This window comes from Diadema setosum, chromosome 21, assembly GCF_964275005.1.
Source record: "Diadema setosum chromosome 21, eeDiaSeto1, whole genome shotgun sequence".
Taxonomy (NCBI): domain Eukaryota; kingdom Metazoa; phylum Echinodermata; class Echinoidea; order Diadematoida; family Diadematidae; genus Diadema; species Diadema setosum.
Window position 1 is genome coordinate 31,416,468 of NC_092705.1, and position 19,106 is coordinate 31,435,573.

At 35.8% G+C, this 19,106-nt stretch overlaps 1 protein-coding gene across 1 annotated transcript; it reads left to right on the forward strand.

Annotated features, from left to right (window-relative positions):
• Positions 1 to 248: 248 nt before the first annotated feature.
• LOC140244268 (homocysteine S-methyltransferase YbgG-like) lies at positions 249 to 16,663 on the forward strand. Its single transcript, XM_072323907.1, has 8 exons — positions 249 to 376; positions 1,034 to 1,101; positions 4,013 to 4,058; positions 5,755 to 5,881; positions 8,809 to 8,912; positions 12,596 to 12,757; positions 13,507 to 13,715; positions 15,413 to 16,663. The coding sequence occupies exons 1-8, from the start codon at positions 314 to 316 to the stop codon at positions 15,558 to 15,560; spliced, it is 927 nt and encodes a 308-aa protein (XP_072180008.1). The 5' UTR covers positions 249 to 313; the 3' UTR covers positions 15,561 to 16,663.
• The last annotated feature ends 2,443 nt before the right edge of the window (positions 16,664 to 19,106 follow it).

Below are 19,106 nucleotides of genomic sequence, written 5' to 3' on the forward strand. Positions count from 1 at the left end.
ACAAAAATTTTACAAAAAAAAAATGGTAGACTACTAGATCAACCTCTAGTAAAGATTTTCGCATTAGATCTAATTATGCACTATTAATTACTTTTTTACGCAATGTTCAGTTGTAATGTAAGAAATTGGGCGGTCAGACACGCAAAAGAGACTGAATATCGTGGAGGATTTTTTCCGTTTTTTTTTTTCTTGTCACCACCATATCAAAATCATCAGCTGTTTTTAGGATTCGCAATAGAGCTTACAACACAGGCCTCGTGACTGCAGCGATTGTCAACATCTTTTGCCTACAAAAGTGCCGCGGATACCTAAAATGAAGGTTATAGATGGTGGTCTCAGCACTGAGCTCGAGCGGATAGGATATCCTCTTGATTGGGTACGACATGAAAATTTTCCGTGCATCTCGGAGCTTGTTTCAAGTCAAGGTGTGACGGACCGTTTTGGTACAGCAGCTAGCATAGCAGGCCAGTAATAGTGATGCTTCTTTTGTCACATGTTCGAGGGTGCCACACACACCCCGTCATGTCCCCAGCGTTTCCCCGCAATTCCAGTGTCAATCTCCAGCGGTTCTCTATGCACGTGCATGATGCCATATTTCGGGGGAAGGCCGAGAGAGGGGGGATGGGGGCGGGGGGGGGGGGGAGCTGCATGCGGGGCCCGAGGTCAAGGTTAATGTTGTATTTTTTATTATTTTTGTCACTTTGAAGCAGGACTAAGTGCAACACAATGTAGGCTAAATCACTATTAACTAACCTTTATACTGCCAGTGCTAGTATAGATCTAGGCCTAGTAGTAATTTATAGTAACTGTTACATGTAAAGATTAGATTCTACTTAGGTGCCTACTCATGTCTCGATATTATTAAACTCCGGGCTGGTCGGGTCACAGTTACTAGCAAAATTCTATAGCAAGTTCATATAGCATTCCACAACTATGGTACCAAAGTAGACATCTAGAATTGATATAATAAGACCTATTATCATTCTATTTATTTAATTCTAATAAATTTAATTTAATATACATTTTATTTCAGGATGACCCACTCTGGACAAGTCGGTCGCTGTTGACCGACCCTGGTACCCTCAAGAAAGCTCACCTGAGGTAGATATCTTGGTGTCAAATTTTGTGTGAATGCCTTCACAAAAACTCGTCTCCCATTGTCTCAAGCATCATCAGATTGAAGGGAAAAAAATCAAAAGATTGACATAGATACCTATAGATTAGAAACTACTGCTGTAAATGGAAGATTGTTACGAAATGAAGTTTATACACTGCACAGATCATGCAAATGTAATGTGAGTTCTTGTTCATAGAAGACATTTATAAATGTAAGATTCAGTACAATATGATGTTCTTTATAAAGGTCTACTGAGGGAGAGTGATTTGATATTAAAGATTACAATATTTTTTTATTGCCATTTTGTAATTTATCGTTCAATATAATGATATTAATAAATATCGTTCAATATAATGATATTAATAAATATGTTTTTTAACTCTTTATGTGCCATGATATAAAACCCATGTGTGCCACATTATTCTGAGACTGCAACGTAGTTATGCTTTGGGAAAAGGTTCTGTTTTTAAAATGTATGAAGCTTTTACATAGACTTTTGTTACCCTGGACATGTACATGTAAGGTGCAACATTTAGAGGAAATGCCACGCTTTGTTTTTGATGTAAATTGTACGACAAATCAGTGATTGCTTTGACCAGTATCTACTGTATACGCTATAATTATCGCGTACATAAATTTTCGCGAATTGCCGCTGTCACACATTTTCGCGAGTGGTTAAATTCGCGATTGGGGGACCAGAGAAAATATGAAGTGGCAAAGAAAGTGTGAATTTTCAACTTAATAGCAAATAAGAATGATACTAGTTATACACTGCATGAAAAAAACTTACCAAACTCTGCGAACTAGTAAGTTAGAATTCAACATTTTTGAAGTGGTTAAGTCCATCGCGCTAGATTTCTGACGAGTGGTCCCCTTGCGATAATGGATTGGTTCTCTACAGTATTCGTAAGTAGACGTGGACGTGCGTAAACAAGCTTAGCCAGTATGGTCTGTTCGGTAAGCCGTGACATGGTATACTATAGTACTGAAATGTTCGTATCATCAAGGCAAGGGATTCATTTTGGAAGGTAATATTTTCGCGTGTTGTTAATTTCGCGAATAGCTCCCAACTCGCGAAATTCGCGAAAATAAACCCCCCGCGAAATATATAGCGTATACAGTACATTATTGCAAAGGCATGATTTTTGCACACAAAACAGTGACAGAAAACTTAGAATTTACTTGCAATTCCAGTAGGGAACACTCGTCGGTAGTCAAGCACCACATATGATACAAGCTGCATGTGACAGGAATGGAATCGAAAGAAATGTGTTCCGTAAAACGGGGTGAATAGGGACAATTTTAAGTTTCTCATGATTGTCATTTTTTTCATGCAGCCCAAAGACTCACTCTTATGTGGGGATTTTATGTCCACCTAAAATACCGTTAATTTGGTATTATGAAAAAAAAATAAATATTCAGGGGAAAATCATATTTTTTAATGAAATGGTGCTGTCCCTGTTGACCCCAAATTCGGGGTCAATAGGGACAACACTAGTTTTGATCCCCAAAAAAGCTGTTTAGAGGCAGTTTTTCCAATTTATCCAATAGATTTGATTGGAGGAACACCTAGAGAGTTTAAAAGTAATATATATACAAAAATTTCAGAGCAATTTATTCCATCGTTAAAACAATCTTTTAAAAAAATGCAACAGCCCAGCAAAACGAGCTGACATACAAAAATGTGATCCATCAGGTCAAAGGTCAAGACTGGAGAGTAAGTCAAAATTTTACTAATCAATCTATTGAACTGCACTAAAATATTAACTCAATTCTTCTTCAAGAGGCAAATCATGATGTACAATGTTATTCATACACTAGATTCAATGAAACTTAACTCTAATGATGTTGTGGTATTTTGGGAGTTCTTACAGTAATTGTAATCTGGCACCTGAAGTATGGGTCTGACCCAAACAGATGTGTTGATGGCATTGAAACATGCAGAAGACAGAGAAAAGGGTCGTGAAATACAAGTGCAAAAGTCCTAGCCTGTCGTAGGCTGTGAAAAAAATTCCCAGAGGGTGGGTAGGGGTGGGGTTCCAAGACCTAGTATTGGTCAAGATAGAAAAGTTCACTCTCATCGATGAATACAAAAGTGACACCACATATCCCAAGATCTTATTGCTCTCTTTTCAAGAGATTTAGAATAAAAATTCACACTTTTAGAAAAAGCTGGACATAACAAATATTTCAGGGCAATTTATGACATTATAATAATTAATCATACAGAAAGTTTAAAGGGCCAATCAAACAACACCGTGGTGTCCCTATTCACTCCAGTCTAACTGATTTTTTTTTTGCTCCCGAGAAGAAAAAACATGCTGTCATCAATTCCTGTTGGAATAATTATTTCAAATTCTAGGGTGTGGTGTAGGACCTAGCAGGCTAGGTTCATGCACATTTTCAGCGAATTTCATTAATCAATGGCCACAGGAGCAGAAAAGTTTTGACCACCCTGATTTTTTGTGATATTTTTGAAATTTTTTTATTTGGACCTCCTGTACCCTTAAATAATTTTTTCACATCAGGTGGACCACTTACTGGACACTGTTGGATGGTCCTTCCATCCTATGATAAAAATAAAAAAAGTTCAAGCAAATATGAAACATGCAGATTCAAAAGACTTTCCTCGGTTTTGTCCCTATCAACCTCGCTATCCCTGCTCACCCCGTTTGACGGTTCATTGTACTGCGACATTTGGCGATTTATCGATCGGTTTGGGCTGGTTTGTGCGTTTGAGCAGAATATGCAAAGTTGGCACGCTGTCGATTGAGTCGGGCGTGCGAATGTGGCACATAAAGAGTTAATACACTTTGGATTATTTGCTAAATTTGTATGGTATCTTTATCTCAAAATAGGCTCTTTTTTTCTCTTATTGACTTATTTTTGTTGCAGTTTTCTAGAACATGGTGCAGACATCATTTTGACAGCCACATATCAGGTGAATATCAGAAAATTTTATTTATTGTTAAAGGGTGTGTACAGTTCTGGTCGAGGTTAGGATTTCGCTTTTAACATTTTGCGAGATATTCAAAAACCACTCTATGAGATGTCACAGAGCATGCAATTCTAAGGGGTATCAAAAGTTTAATTGATGAAAATCGGTTTTGAAGTGGCCGAGATATCCAAAAACAAGGTGAAACAAAGAGATCCTAATAAAGTTGGGGCATGTAGTCTTTTATTATTATCACTTTTTTGGATATCTCAGCCATTTGAAAACCAATTGTCATCAAATAAACGTTGAATCCTTCTTAAAATTACATGCTCTTTCATATTTCATGATAGGTTTCTCATTATCTCACTTAGGAATGTTAAAATAATGAATCCCCACCTCAACCAGTACTGTACAGCCCCTCTAAAGCTCCTGTCCATTCATTTGTTTGTTGTTTTTTACACAGTTGAATGTTTTTTTTTAAAAAAAAGATAAAATGGTGCCATACGAAAGCTGTGAATCATCATCATTATCATCACTGTCACTCACAGTGACCCAAGACAATTATTTCTACTAGCAGAAAGAGATTATTTTTTGAAACACTGTAATATTGTTCCAGAAAATCCTGAAATCCCGATATTCTGAGGATCTGTGAGGGCTGAAAAAACTGAATTATAAATGGCAATGTCTAACCCCGGGGCGCTTCTTGTACACAGTTATACTGTGGGATGCTTCACGTTCGGCATTCGGGCTGTGTTTTGCAGTTAGGCAATGTCATGATAATTTTTTTATGATGACTGCAAATTTTTTTTTTCTTGGGCTATTTTGTTGACAGACAGGTTGGGCTAATGTTTGCCCACATAAACAAGTAGATATTCTCTCTTAACTCCAGTGCATGGCATATTTCAAAATATGTTTTTGTTGTCTCTACTCAGCTGAACTTGCAGGCATGAATACACTAAAGACTAACTGATTCCAAACCATGGATTGTATAGTTCATGATTTTAGACAACTGTGGTTTGAATTTTAAAGGGGATCGTATAGTTTTGGTTGAGACCTTAACTCTGAGTTTCTAACATTTTGTGGTGAGATAATGAGACACCTCTTTTAAAATGTGAAAGAGAATGTAATTCCAAGAGGAATTCAACATTCATTTAATGAAAATTGGTTTTTAAATGGCTGAGATACCCAAAACAGAGCAATCCTGATAAAAGGTGTGACCCATCTTTTATTATGATTGCTTTGTTTTTGATATCTCGGCCATTTCAAAACCAATTTTCATCAAATTAACTTTGAATTCCTCTTTAAGGGTATGCTCTGTACTATTTCACAAGTGGTTTCTTGATATCTCGTAAAAAGTTAAAAGCCCAATCCTTATCTCCACCAACACTATATCATCCCTTTAACCACAGTTTTGATTCATCAGTGACAGTCTAGAAACTACTAGATACAAAGCTAGATTGAGCCCGTCATTAACTACCTTGAGGAACTGACTAACTTCATGCTGTAATATATGACCTAATAAATCCATGGACAAAATCTAAAAACTTCTTTTTGAGTCACATATATAAGTTTACAGTCCAAGTTCAGTCCGCCTTTGTGAATGTGAGCCACAACATTTCTGCTTCTAGCAACTGCATACATGTTCATATAGTTCCAGTGCGCCATACTGCAATGTTACTTTCATTAATTTCTGCTCCACTAGGTCAGTAAGGATCTGTTAGAACAGGAGGCTCACATGGGAGAAGAAGACTTCCACAAGCTAATGAAGCTAGCTTGCCAGGTTGCTAGGGAAGCAGCTGATGAATTCTGGGAGCAAAACTCTGACAAAGGTGTGACTTAAAGACACAGTCAGTTACAGTCTAAGATATGATATGAAAATATGTGCCATTGGCTGTCACTTGCTATGCTGTTTTAAATATTCAGTCTGTTCATCCCACCAACCCTCCTACTTGTCCAAAACAAAGAAAAATAAAGAAAAGGCAAACAAACCATATTGACTATTATTAGAGGTGGGCTATAGAGGGTGACATTTTCAGAACATGCTCATCACACCTTAGTTTGATGACTTTGTGCCTACTGACACCATTTTTGAAAAAAAGAACGAAAAAAATGCGAAATCCAGGGTGCCCCGGCCGAAATCGTTAAAAATCCAAGATGGCCGCCGTTTCGGCTTTAAAAAGACATTTTTGGCTATAACTCGGCTATTTTTTGGTCAATTGTGATAGTTTTGGTGTCTAACCCCGTGTTTTAGGGGTCAAGGAAATGGAATACAATGATGATTTTAGTGTAAAACCAGATCTTCCAGATGATACTAACCTTTTTCCCATATTTAGGGTTAAATTTTCCTTGTCCTTTAACCCCTACCCCACCCGCCATTTTTGCACTTTTTTTGTGCATTTTTTTTTAAAGTCATGTATCTACCATACTCTTAATAACAAGTTCTAGCTATCGATCTGGTATTTTCTACCAACGATACAACAAGAAATATACAAATAACTTACGTTTTATGTGTATGTGTCATGCAGATACCGGTGTGTGGCTGGTACATTCAGGATGCATGGTAACTGTGCATACAGTGCTAATACTGTATCTGCTTTATGGTGCCCATTGACTTTGGTCATTAGACTTTAACAATTAGTCAAAGTGTACAATTCTACTGTAGGTGTACAATTTTGTAAAATGACGAATAAGCCTTCTATATACATTGTATATGCCAATTGTCCTGCACAAAGGTACTTGACTGGATGATGTACATTGTATCTGCCGTCTTGCCTAGAAAACACATTTTTTACCATAACTCAGTGATTTTTTCATCTTTTAGCCTAGTTTTTGTGTTTCTCCATCACCACTTGGTCCCTTATTTCTCATGGCTGCTTTTCCCTACCATGTATGGTATATTGCTGTACTTTTATAAAGCAAGAGTCCTCACATTTCATGGGAAATTTGATAGCATTTGAGTGATTATCCAACCAGTTCTATGACAAACAAATGTTACATACAATGTATGTTCCTCATAGCATCATAATGGTAGAGTCATCATCTCACTCTCTGTGACTGAAAGTTACAGTAGAACTGTACAATACAGTGTATGACTACACGTCTAAAGACCAAATGTTAATAAAGCAGATACCATGAAGTTTAGCCACTGGCTTCACAGTGACCATGCATCCTGAATGCACCAGCCACATACCGGTACCTGCATGACACATACACGTATAACGTAAGTTATTTGTATATTTCTTGCTGTATTATTGGTAGAAAACACCAGATTGATAGCTAGAACTTGATATTAAGAGTATGTTAGTCAACACGACTTGAAAAAAATACAGAAAAAAGTGCAAAAAATGGCGGTTGGGGTAGGGGTAAAGGACAAGGAAAATCTAACCTTAAATATGGGAAAAAGGTTAGTATCATGTGGAAGATCTGGTTTTACACTAAAATTATTATTACAATCCACTTCCTTGACCCCTAAAACATGGGTTTAGACACCAAAACCATCACAATTGACCAAAAAATAGCCCAGTTATAGTAAAAAATGTCTCTTTAAAGCCGAAACAGCGGCCATCTTGGATTTTTAACGATTTTGGCCGGGGCACCCTGGATTTCGTATTTTTTTCGTTCTTTTTTTCAAAAATAGTGTCAGTAGGCACAAAGTCATCAAAGTAAGGTGTGATGAGCATGTTCTGAAAATGTGACCAAAAATTGACCCTCTATAGCCTACCTCTACTATTATGAAAACATGCATACTTCCACAGTAAAAGGGTACTGTTCAGGAATGTGAAGGTATTTGTTTTTTCAATGTGCATCCCCCCCCCCCCCCTTATGACCTTTAAAAACACTTAAATGAAAAACAGCTTTGCCTTAAAATTGCTTTATACAATCCTTTAAAAAATATTTAGGCGGTACAAACATAGAAATGGTGTTCAACTTTTGCAGGGTATCTATATGACAGAAAATGGCATGCACAACGAGCATGCAACAATAGATCTCCCTCTTGGAGTACAACACTATCAGTGCACTGAAGGGTTCAAGCGCTTTTACAGGGACTGTACAGTTCTGGTTGAGGTGAGGATTGCGAGATATTCAGAAACCACTCTATGACATGTCAAAGAGCATGCAATTCTAAGGGGTATCAAAAGTTTATTTGATGAAAATTGGTTTTGAAATGGATGAGATATCAAAAACCAGGGGAACAAAGAGATCCTAATAAAAGGCGTGGCCTGTCGCCTTTTATTATTATCACTTTTTTGGATATCTCGGCCATTTGAAAACCAATTTTCATCAAATAAACATTGAATCCTCCTTAAAATTATGTGCCCTTTCATATTTCATAAGAGGTTTCTCATTATCTCACTTAGGAATGTTATAAAACTGAATCCCCACCTCAACCAGTACTGTACAGCACTGTGTGCATCAAAGTGTAAAGAGGATGTAATGGTACACAATTAGGCACTTTTGTTTTGGCCCTGTGAAATAGCATTACAAAACAGAGGAGTGAAAAATAAAAGGTACATGTTGGACGTTGGGAACTTAGTGATATAACCCATTGTTCTTATGCTTTATGCTGTTCAAATCATAGCACAAGAGCATGCTTCATGTATGATTGAACTCATAATGTTGAATCATCCGTGCAAGTCATTGTAGACCTCAAGGCACATTCATATTGACTCACAGCTCCTTATCTTGTCTGAATATCTTGTTTGAAGATGTATTTTGGTTTGCTTATTGTCTTTGTTTTGTTTTTGTCTTTATACAGAGAGAAGTAAGCCAATGATTGCAGGATCTGTAGGGCCATATGGGGCATGTCTGCATGACTTTTCAGAGTACCATGGAAGATATGTGGATGGTATGACCAAAGAAGTGAGTTGTTCCTCAGGAAAATGATGAAAGATAATTTAAACCGAAGGAAGTGTCTGCTGTTGGATATAGCTAATGGATGGCAAGAAAGATATTAATGGGCAATTCCACGTTACTCACGTTACACTTTTTAGGCGTCTCTGCATATTGTAATTGTCATATTTTTTATACTGGAAGGTTTGACATACTCTCTGTTGTACAATAGATGCACAAGTCCTTAGTCTACCATGCAATATTAATAGAATTTTACTAACCACATCCATACCGGAAATAAAGACAAAATACTTTCGTTACTCACGTTACATTTTTTGGGACGACATAAAAAGCCAACATGCCTTTATTCAAAAAGTGTCCTCATACTGGGCAGTATTTCAAACAACTGTTGTATGATTTATATAACTCATGTTGGGGTACTCAAATATAGGGGGTCAAAATTTTCAGAGCATTGGAAATATTTGACAGCGATATCAAAATTGTCGTTACTCACGTTACACGTTACTCACGTTACATATTAGCTCATAATCACTACCACATAACTGACCACGAGAATTAGCTGGAAACTAAATGCTTTTGATGTATCTAACCTCTACAGATATTTTATCCCTAAAATAAAGCAATATTGGCACTCTTTCATACTTTTCCCACTATCATACGGTCCTATATTCCACATACTTTACTTTTCAGAATCCGAGTAACCACTATAAACCGAATGCAAGAAAATATAAAGTAGTAGATACTAGTTCATGCAGTGAATTAAAATATTATCCTTCTATTCCCTTTCACAGGAACTTAAATGTAAGTCGTTTTAATCATGAGTGAAACATTTGATTTCATAAATTGTAAACTACTTTAGAAATGTGTACAGTACATATGTCTACAAATTACATCCAACTACTGTTCCAAGTGTGGACTTTCCACTCTATGTCAGGGCTGCCAACTCTCGCGCAATTAGCATTAAACTCACGCAATTCATCAAATACATGTATCAACTATCTCTGATAAAAGAATTCTCACACTTAACCCCCAAAACAGCATGTAAAAAGAGAAAAAAAAAAGTAATGTCCCTAAAATCCCTGATTATCTGAACATGCAATTATGCCCAAGCCCAAACTTTTCAGATTTTCCCACAGGCAAATTTTCTCTATGGCATGTGTTGAAATCCTTACTAGAGTATGCACCAAATCCACCAGTTAAAATGCAAAATTGATGAAGTTCACTCCAGTGAAAAGGGGGGAGGGGAGACAACCCCCTTCCACACCATCCCCAACCCCCTCCCCACCATTGTCACTTCGATTAGTCGCTTGCTTACACTTCACCCCAAATTTTCACTCTAGTTTGGCAGCCCTGCTATGTACAGTCTTAACTGATCTACCTCTTAAACCAAAAATATTCTTGTATCTTCTGGTAGTGGTGAATTCTAACTTTGAGTAAGTTATTGTAGTTAAGCAATTGTCATTATTTGGGGTTGATGATCCCAGAGAATAATGTATAAAAAGCTGTAACACCGAATATTCTTGTAAATGTCTTAAAGGCATAATTTACCATTTGCAGATGAAACAAAAAACCAGCATTAGTGCTTCAAAATATTTCTAAAATGTGAGTTAGGGATAGAAACAACTGCTGTGAAAATTTGAATCTGTATAATCAATGTTAAGTATTGTTAAATACACAAAATGTGAACAATAGTTATAATAAGAATGCTTCCCGACTAAACCGTCTACAGTTATGGTTTAGTGAGAAAAATGCTGATATCTCCTTATATTTTAGGCTTCATTGTGAAAAATTTATATGATACGATGTTTTGTGATACAGCAGACCTACACATATACACCAGATGTGATATCTTGAACATTTTTTAAATCACTGCTCCCAAAGGTAAACTGGACCTTTAAACACACATGTATGTGTATTTACCAGCTGCCAGAAAATGATTATTGTTAACCCCCCCCCCCCCACTAAAAAAAAATAAATAAATAAAAATGGCATTGTAAAAAGAGACAATGCCAACTCTTGCTCAAAGTTACATCAGATATATACAGATTTTGGTTAATCTATTATGCTTACAATTCATTTGTAAATTGCATCGAGATGCAACATTAATTCCCATTTGTCTTATGACTGCTCCACTAAACAATTCCCAAAGTTGTACAAATTACAACCTTAAGCATTAAAAAAGATCAAGCTGGCTCTAAAAGGGATTTAAAGTTTTATATCCATAGCTGATATCTGAAAAGATATAATGTAAGGCTTAGAACTTAACCAAAAAAAAAAAAAATACAATTTCCACGATTATTAGCCACATCTGGTTTGTCTAGTTTGCCAATCAAGATTTTCTTTGAATAGCAATTGTTTAGCCTATTAGATAACAACCAATTCAAGCAAGGTCATGTAAGGTTATTTACAAGACCATACTCTCTTTATGCTCCCTCAGCTTACTCAATTCACACCAAAAATTTTTTGCTGTCATTGGTGTAGAAATATATTTGTATTTCGTAATTTTTTGGTCGTTACTCACGTTACACCCTTGTTACTCACGTTACATTGTTACTCACGTTACAATTTTTGAACCTCTCTCATTATAATACAACTGCATGGACACAACTCTTTCACCATTTTTCATATTAGGTAGAGGCAGCATGAAGAGAATTTCCATTGGCACTTTTTAAATCCAGAGGAATAATAGGATATGAAACTATTTGAGTATTTTCGTTACTCACGTTACATTAGTTTTAGCAGTTTAACAGTATGCATTCTACCAATTCATGGGAATACAGATCATTTTTTCCTCACTGACAACTAGTAACTGATACCCAATACATCATAAAAATCAACAAATCAATTACATACCATTCTTTTATATTCTATGGATTCAACTCAAACATTCAAGTACATTTTCAATGTAATTCTCAATGAAAATGTTATTTGACTTTAAAGTGTAATATCTGCCATTCTGGAGGTATATTAGTGTAAGAAATGGCTGTTCCACATGCCCAGACGTATACTGAACAAAATAAAATAGGTGGCAAGTTTCAACGTAACAATTTATTTTTTCACCCCATGACACCAATCTCATGGAATTGCCCTAATGTACAATATGTACTGCCTATATACAGCTACACAGTGCATTATTTAGCATGCCAAAGGTGGTCTTGCCATGTCATCCTCAAATGTAAGCTTGGTCCTAATGTCTATGTTTCGTAAGTTCTGTGACATGCTTTGTCAAAATTAGTCAAAAATTGTTCTTGAAATATCTCCATGATAATATCTCATGAATGGAAGAGAAAACAAAAACCTCCCTCTTATTTGTGTATTCAGAACTGGTAATCCATTTTAAGAAGAGAGGAGAAATAATTCAACATTTTTCCGTATAGAAAGAGATTCCTTAACTGAAGGTACAAGTGAATTCCATTAACGTTTTGTTTTGTGGGTTTGTTTTTTGTTGACTTGGGTTAATTCTGTTATCTTACTAAGGAATTGGTTATATGTGATGAACTCAGATTGTAAGCATTCAATATCTTTTGAGTCATAGATGGAAACCATATTGATTATTATATTTTGTTGATTCTCAGCTTTGACAAAATCTCACAAATGATGTCATCCTTTGATGTTGTCTCCAGTAGTTTTAAATGTAGCTTGTCTATCAATTCTTAGTCTGTGTATCAGACCTTTCACTGTTGTCCCCGCAGACTCTAATGAATTGGCACAGACCCAGGGTCAGAGCACTCGTGGAGGGAGGAGTGGACTTGGTTGCCATAGAGACCATCCCATCCATCCAAGAGGCCTCGGCTCTATTGACCCTTCTTGAGGAGTTTCCTAATGCCAAGGCCTGGATGTCATTTTCTTGCAAGGTGAAGAGACAATAAGATTGTGTAGGAGAACCACAATGTTTATGTCACTCACCAGCTAAGTCTTGTTAGTGGTTGGTGTATGAGTATAAGTTAGGAAGTGTATTCAGGGCAAAGTGTCTAAGATTAATGGAAAGAAGTAGTCAAAAAGCCCCAAATATTAAGAATATAATGTTACAGATTTGTTCAAAGATTCACTGATATTTATTATTGATTAATGTTTATGGTTATGTTTTGTTGTCTTTTATTTTCTCTTTTTTTGTGGAGAGTGTTCTATGTGAGATACACAGAGTATGTTGTAAGAAATAACTAGCATGAATGATTAGTATTCCCTCAGGTGCGATTGCCATACATGTATAGCCACTTCCTCAGCTTATTTGATATATTTTTTTTTTTTTTTTCCAGATATGGAGGTACAATGTATAAAAAGTTTGAATGATGAAGTAGATACAGAAGTTGAGAAGACTGCAAACTTATCATAATTTGTATTGACCATTGAGTACATTTCACACATCTACCCTTGGTTTTGTATGGCATGAATTGGGTACTTCCTTTCAAGGGCATTTTGATTTATAATAAATTTTGTTAGTTATGTGTGTCGTAACCATGGACCTATCTTTATTGCAGAACATTTACCTGTGTATGAAAGATCAAGGTTAGAGTTCAATGAAACATAACAGAAGTCTTCTTTAGAATGGTTTCCTAGTGAAGGAGACTGGATTATTCTTTTTGCTCTCTCTCTCTTCAAACAGGATAAGACTCACATTGGTCATGGAGAAACATTAGCTGAAGCAGCTACCCTAGCCAGCAAGCATTCTCAGATAATGGCCGTTGGAGCCAACTGCCTACCAGCAGAAAATGTGACGAGTTTACTACAGAGTGTCTCAGCATGTGGACTGGAGAAACCTTTGATTGTTTACCCAAATTCACCTGGTGATCAGTGGACTGGTGATGCCAAAAAGTAAGACAAGATGTAGTGAGTATATCTTCATACAATGTATGTGTGTGTTTATGTATCGGGAGATGTATTCCTTTTCTGATTGGTCAATTACTGGAGAGAAACCTAATGAAAAGTCTGAACAAGTACAGCCAAGTACAGGCACATGACTGTACAAAAAGGGCAAAACTTTGGTGGATTTTATAGTTTTCTTTATCAAACTAAAAATGAAAACTATGTATGAAACTGTTGCAATTGTACATGACCACATTGAGGTGTAGTTATGCAAGACACTCATGTTTTTACCTGACAAGGCATTGTTATGGTAACTGCATATTTTCTTGGAAATCTTGTGGAGTGAACTACTTCCGCAATTTTGAAGCAATTGAAATCAAATTCGGTGGACATTATGGCATTGAGTTATAGATGTGCAAGACATGTTTTTTTTCTGTTTGTCAGAGAAGGCATTGCCATGGTAACCACAATTTTCCCAAATCTTGTGGAGGAACTGCTACCACACTACAAAAAGTAGCAATTTATTTCAAATGTTGTATGTATAGTGATCTAAGGTGTAGCATATGCAAGACACACTTTGCGTTTGTACCCGACAATGAAATATTGCCTGTAGTTGTTGCAAATATGTTATCACATAAAGATACAATGTAAGGTTTTCGTATCTAAAACAAATGTTTCTCATATCGCATTCTAAACATGCCGCTGGAAATGTCATAACCAGAGATATTCAATTATTCAGAGATTTAGGCTTAGTCAAGCATTGTGTTGCTAAACCATTTTATAGGTTCAATTTTTGAGATGAAGAAGCAGCATCATTAATCCAAGTTATACAAATTATCCCTGGTGTGTGGAATGATTCTCATATCATTCTACCAAGTACATATTAAAGACCATCATCAAGTCTCCATTTCAGTTCATAAACCTCTCAGCACTTCTCTCTAAAAGTTTCATTTCTATTGCATGTGTCGGTCATACTTTTAGGTCCCTGTGTAAGGGTTAAAGGACAAGTTCACCTTCATAAACGTAAGGATTGAGAGAATGCAGCAATATTAGTAGAACACATCAGTGAAAGTTTGAGGAAAACTGGACAATCGATGCAAAAGTTATGAATTTTTAAAATGTTTGTATTGGAACCGCTGGATGAGGAGATTACTAAGGCTCGTTATGTCATATGAGTACAACAGTATAAAGAAAATGTAAAGAAAATTCAACATATTTTCACTTTTTTCGCATAATAAAAGAGCACTTGACTTGCCTTTTTCTAAAGGCAATGGGAATAATATTACCCATAACATGTGTCAGTAACGAGTCGAGGGAATGTGTACTTTTTTCAAAAGATGAAATTTTGTGAAATTCTCTTTATATTTTCCTTATATTGTTGTATGCATGTGACATCTACAACTGCAGTAGTCTTCTCATCCAGCGGTTACTGCACAAAAACTTCAAAAATTCATAACTTTTGAACGGATTATCCCATTTTCCTCAAACTTTCAATGATGTGTTCTACTTATATTGCTACATTTTCTCAATCCTTATGTTAATGAAGGTGAACTTGTCCTTTAAACAGCATTTGAGTTTTAACATTATGAGTGTCCATTTTGATGTCTTGTTTATTTTTCACTATCACTTCTGTCTCTACTGTTATGAATTCCAGGATTTAATTTCATCCTACTCCTTCTCTGTGCTATTTTTTTTTCTTGTGATAGTTTATGTGGTAAAGCTACAGTCTACGAGTTAGACACCCTGGTACCAGAATGGATCGAGGCAGGGGCAAGGTACATTGGTGGCTGCTGTGGGATGGCAGCTCCAGATATCGGACATCTCTCAAAAATCATCCAGAGCCATTCAAGGTGACGCTAGGTACAGATGCTGATATGACGTGTCTGTGGCGCCATGAAAAATATATATGCCTTTTAGTTACTGAAAAAGAGACTGACTGTATGGGTTTCAGGTGGAACATTAGAATGATTATGAATGAACATGGGTACGGAACTTTTATTTTATGAGGTGATTGTATGTTATGACTGTGTAATTTTATGCCATGATTTTACCATGGAAAACAGTGCAGTTTCATCAAATGATAATTTCATTCTGATAAGAATTTCTATCGTTCCATATAACTCAGCAAATCCACATGAATGTTTAAAATTTTTGAAAATGTTACCTTATTCATGAAGTCAAATTTCATGTTCACAAAATCCACTTTTAGTAGAAAAGCAGAGACCTTTCTAGCTGAGAAGGAACGATGAGTTCAAGGTTGTCTACTGTTTATAGGCTTGTTGTATTCAGTCACTTTCCATGTATTGTCATTCGTAACATACACACATAAGCACACAAACATAAAAGTAATAAGGTATTTTGTCATGTACTCAACTATTTTGATGCATATTTTTGACATTACTTTTGATAATGTTTCTTGTATTTCCATAAATACTGTTCAGATTAGAGATTATTTAGGGAATACTCTTTTATGCTTCTATGTTCAAAATATAATGGTGCCAAATATGGAACGATGCATACATGTACTAATACATTTACACAGTATGGTGTCCTTACTGCAAGACTTCCTTTTAAAGCAAGTCCATCTTTCAGTGAATAAGGACACATTTGAGAAAGAAAACTGAGCAGGTAAACATGGAAGATAAGAAGTGAATGTGGTCAAAATCTGTTACACTCAAAATATCGTATTAAAGATCATTATGATGTATGAACAATAGTTTGCTTTTGAAATATACAGGGTAACATTTTTCCATGTGAACTATTGGTTAAGAGAATTTTATTTGTACTGATGCCAGTAATGATACCACTATTCCATAATACATTGTAAACAAAGACAAATAGTGTTTTGATCAATGTTAAAAGCAAAAGTTTGAAGCGGTCTATTTCTACAAAGTAGAAAATGCTGAAAATGTGATATCATTATGGCAAAATATCTGATATGATGAGAATAAACTCTTTGGTGCAATGCATTTTGATATGTTTTCCCTGTGTTGCTCTTCGTTACAGGTAAAGAACCATGATATCGTAAAAGAAATTTCCCAATCCCGATTGAATTTTCAGTGAAGATCATGATTCAAATGGTTAGAGATTAGCTTTCAAAAACATGCAATAACAAAGAAATACATTGTAATAATGTAAAGTTGAACACAGCTTTAACGTCATCAAGATCACATACCCATTATATATATATATATATATATATATATATATATATATATATATATATATATATATATATATATATATACACGTATATATATATATATATATATATATACACAGTGTATATACACGTGTATATATAACAGCAATATGTTTCTGCTCGGAGTCCAAGAAGGTATTGACTCACAACAGTAGTTCAATATGAAAACTCCATAAGAGATGTAGTTTTGACAAATTTTCGCCCATAGGGCTTTGTCAAGTCAATGGCAGATTTTATTTTGGATCAGATATAAATCAAAATAAAAGATGCGTTGTCAGTGGTAGTGAGTCAATAACAAACTGCGCACATACACATACATATGTTGTTATGGACGCGCTACCACTGACAACGCATCTTTTATTTTGATTTCTATCTGCTTCAAAATAAAATCTGCCATTGACTTGACAAAGCCCTATGGGCGAAAATTCATCAAAACTATGTCTCTCACAGAGTTTTCATATTGAACTACATATATATATAAAGTATATATATTATATATATATATATATATATATATATATATATATATATATATATATATACACACATATATGTATATATTTGTTTATATGTGTGTGTGTGTGTGTGTTACATAAAAATTTGTTTTTATATCTGTTCTCCAAACGGAAACTGGATCAAAATTCAAATCCAAATTTGCCGACAAGTGTGTTTTATTACCAGTTGAAACCACCATGAAAAAAAGTACAATGGAGAATAATGACGATCTTGGCATGTTAATACTGCCTGATCTCGTTCTCTCCTCTCCCTCTCTTGCTGCACTGCAGCAGCTCTTCCTTTGTGTCTTCTCAGTGTTGCGCTATTAAAACAAAATGTATTTGTATGTGTATGTGTATACAGTATATATATATATATATATATATATATATATATATATATATATACATATATACATAAACGAGAGTAAAGAGGCGGTAGACGTTGCTTAATCCTCACAAGTGATTTACTCAAGCTTTCGGGCTTCCTGCCCTTTGTCAAGACTGGGGACAAGATACAATACATGGATATCATATACAAATAGAAAATGATAATGATGATCAAAACAATAGCGGAACTGATAACTACAGTGAAAGAGGCAGAGACGGCAGGGAATAATTACATATATATATATATATATATATATATATATATATATATATATATATATATATATATATATATATATACACACACATGTAATAACAGGTCCATCATAGCTGTAGATCACTTGCTGTACCTCCATGTGGCGCCAGTGGACATATTATACGCAACCTCTGACGAGGACCTCACCTTAGATACCAATTTCCTATATACATACTCCTTCGGCCACATCCGAACGTCATGCCGTAGTTCGTCCAATACGATTCAGTGGAAGGTGACGTGTACTACGCCGATGCCATCACCGATAACCGCCCGGACAAACTTTGACCACATTGTTGACGCCACCTCGGAAGAGGCGATGCCTCTTGAAGACAGGCGCGCGTCACGTACTCGATCTCCAGCTCATTTACGACCTTGCTCACAGCAGTGAGTTGGACGAAAATTACCATTCGAGACGTCCAACCTACTTTTTGTCTTCATGCGTCTTTGACCAATCCATTTACGTTATCATATCTTCAACTAATGTTGTACATGTACTTGTTATGTTGTTTACTACGTTTTCACCCATTAATGTTTATTCTTATGCCTCCGCCACGAAGTGGTGCCGGAGGCATTATGTTTTCGGGTTGTCCGTCCGTCCGTCCTTCCGTCCGTCCGTCCTTCCGTCCGTCCGTAATGAATTTTGTGGACAAGGTAACTATCAAAACCTGTTGAGGTATCCTAATGGAACTTGGCATGTATGTGTATTAGGGGGTGAAGTTGTGCCTATCAACTTTTGGGTGCACATGCTCAAGGTCAAAGGTCAAAAGGTCAAGGTCAAATACATAAAATTTCACTATTTCCACCATATCTATTGAATGCATGAAGATATTTTCTTGAAACTTAGTGTATACATGTATTACCCAATTAAGATTTTCTGGTGAAAGTTTGGGTCATGAGGTCAAAGGTCAAAGGTCAAAAGGTCAGGGTCAAATACATAAAATTTCACTATTTCCACCATATCTATTGAATGCCTGAAGATATTTGCTTGAAACTTAGTGTATACATGTATTACCCAATTAAGATTCTCTGGTGAAAGTTTGGGTCATGAGGTCAAAGGT

Excerpts from the sequence above, each read along its gene's own strand:
- LOC140244268 (XM_072323907.1), top strand. The coding sequence starts at position 314 with ATGAAGGTTATAGATGGTGGTCTCAGCACTGAGCTCGAGCGGATAGGA. Across the intron at positions 4,059-5,754 it reads TTTTGACAGCCACATATCAG|GTCAGTAAGGATCTGTTAGA; the intron begins GTGAATATCAGA and ends CTGCTCCACTAG. Across the intron at positions 12,758-13,506 it reads GGATGTCATTTTCTTGCAAG|GATAAGACTCACATTGGTCA; the intron begins GTGAAGAGACAA and ends CTCTTCAAACAG.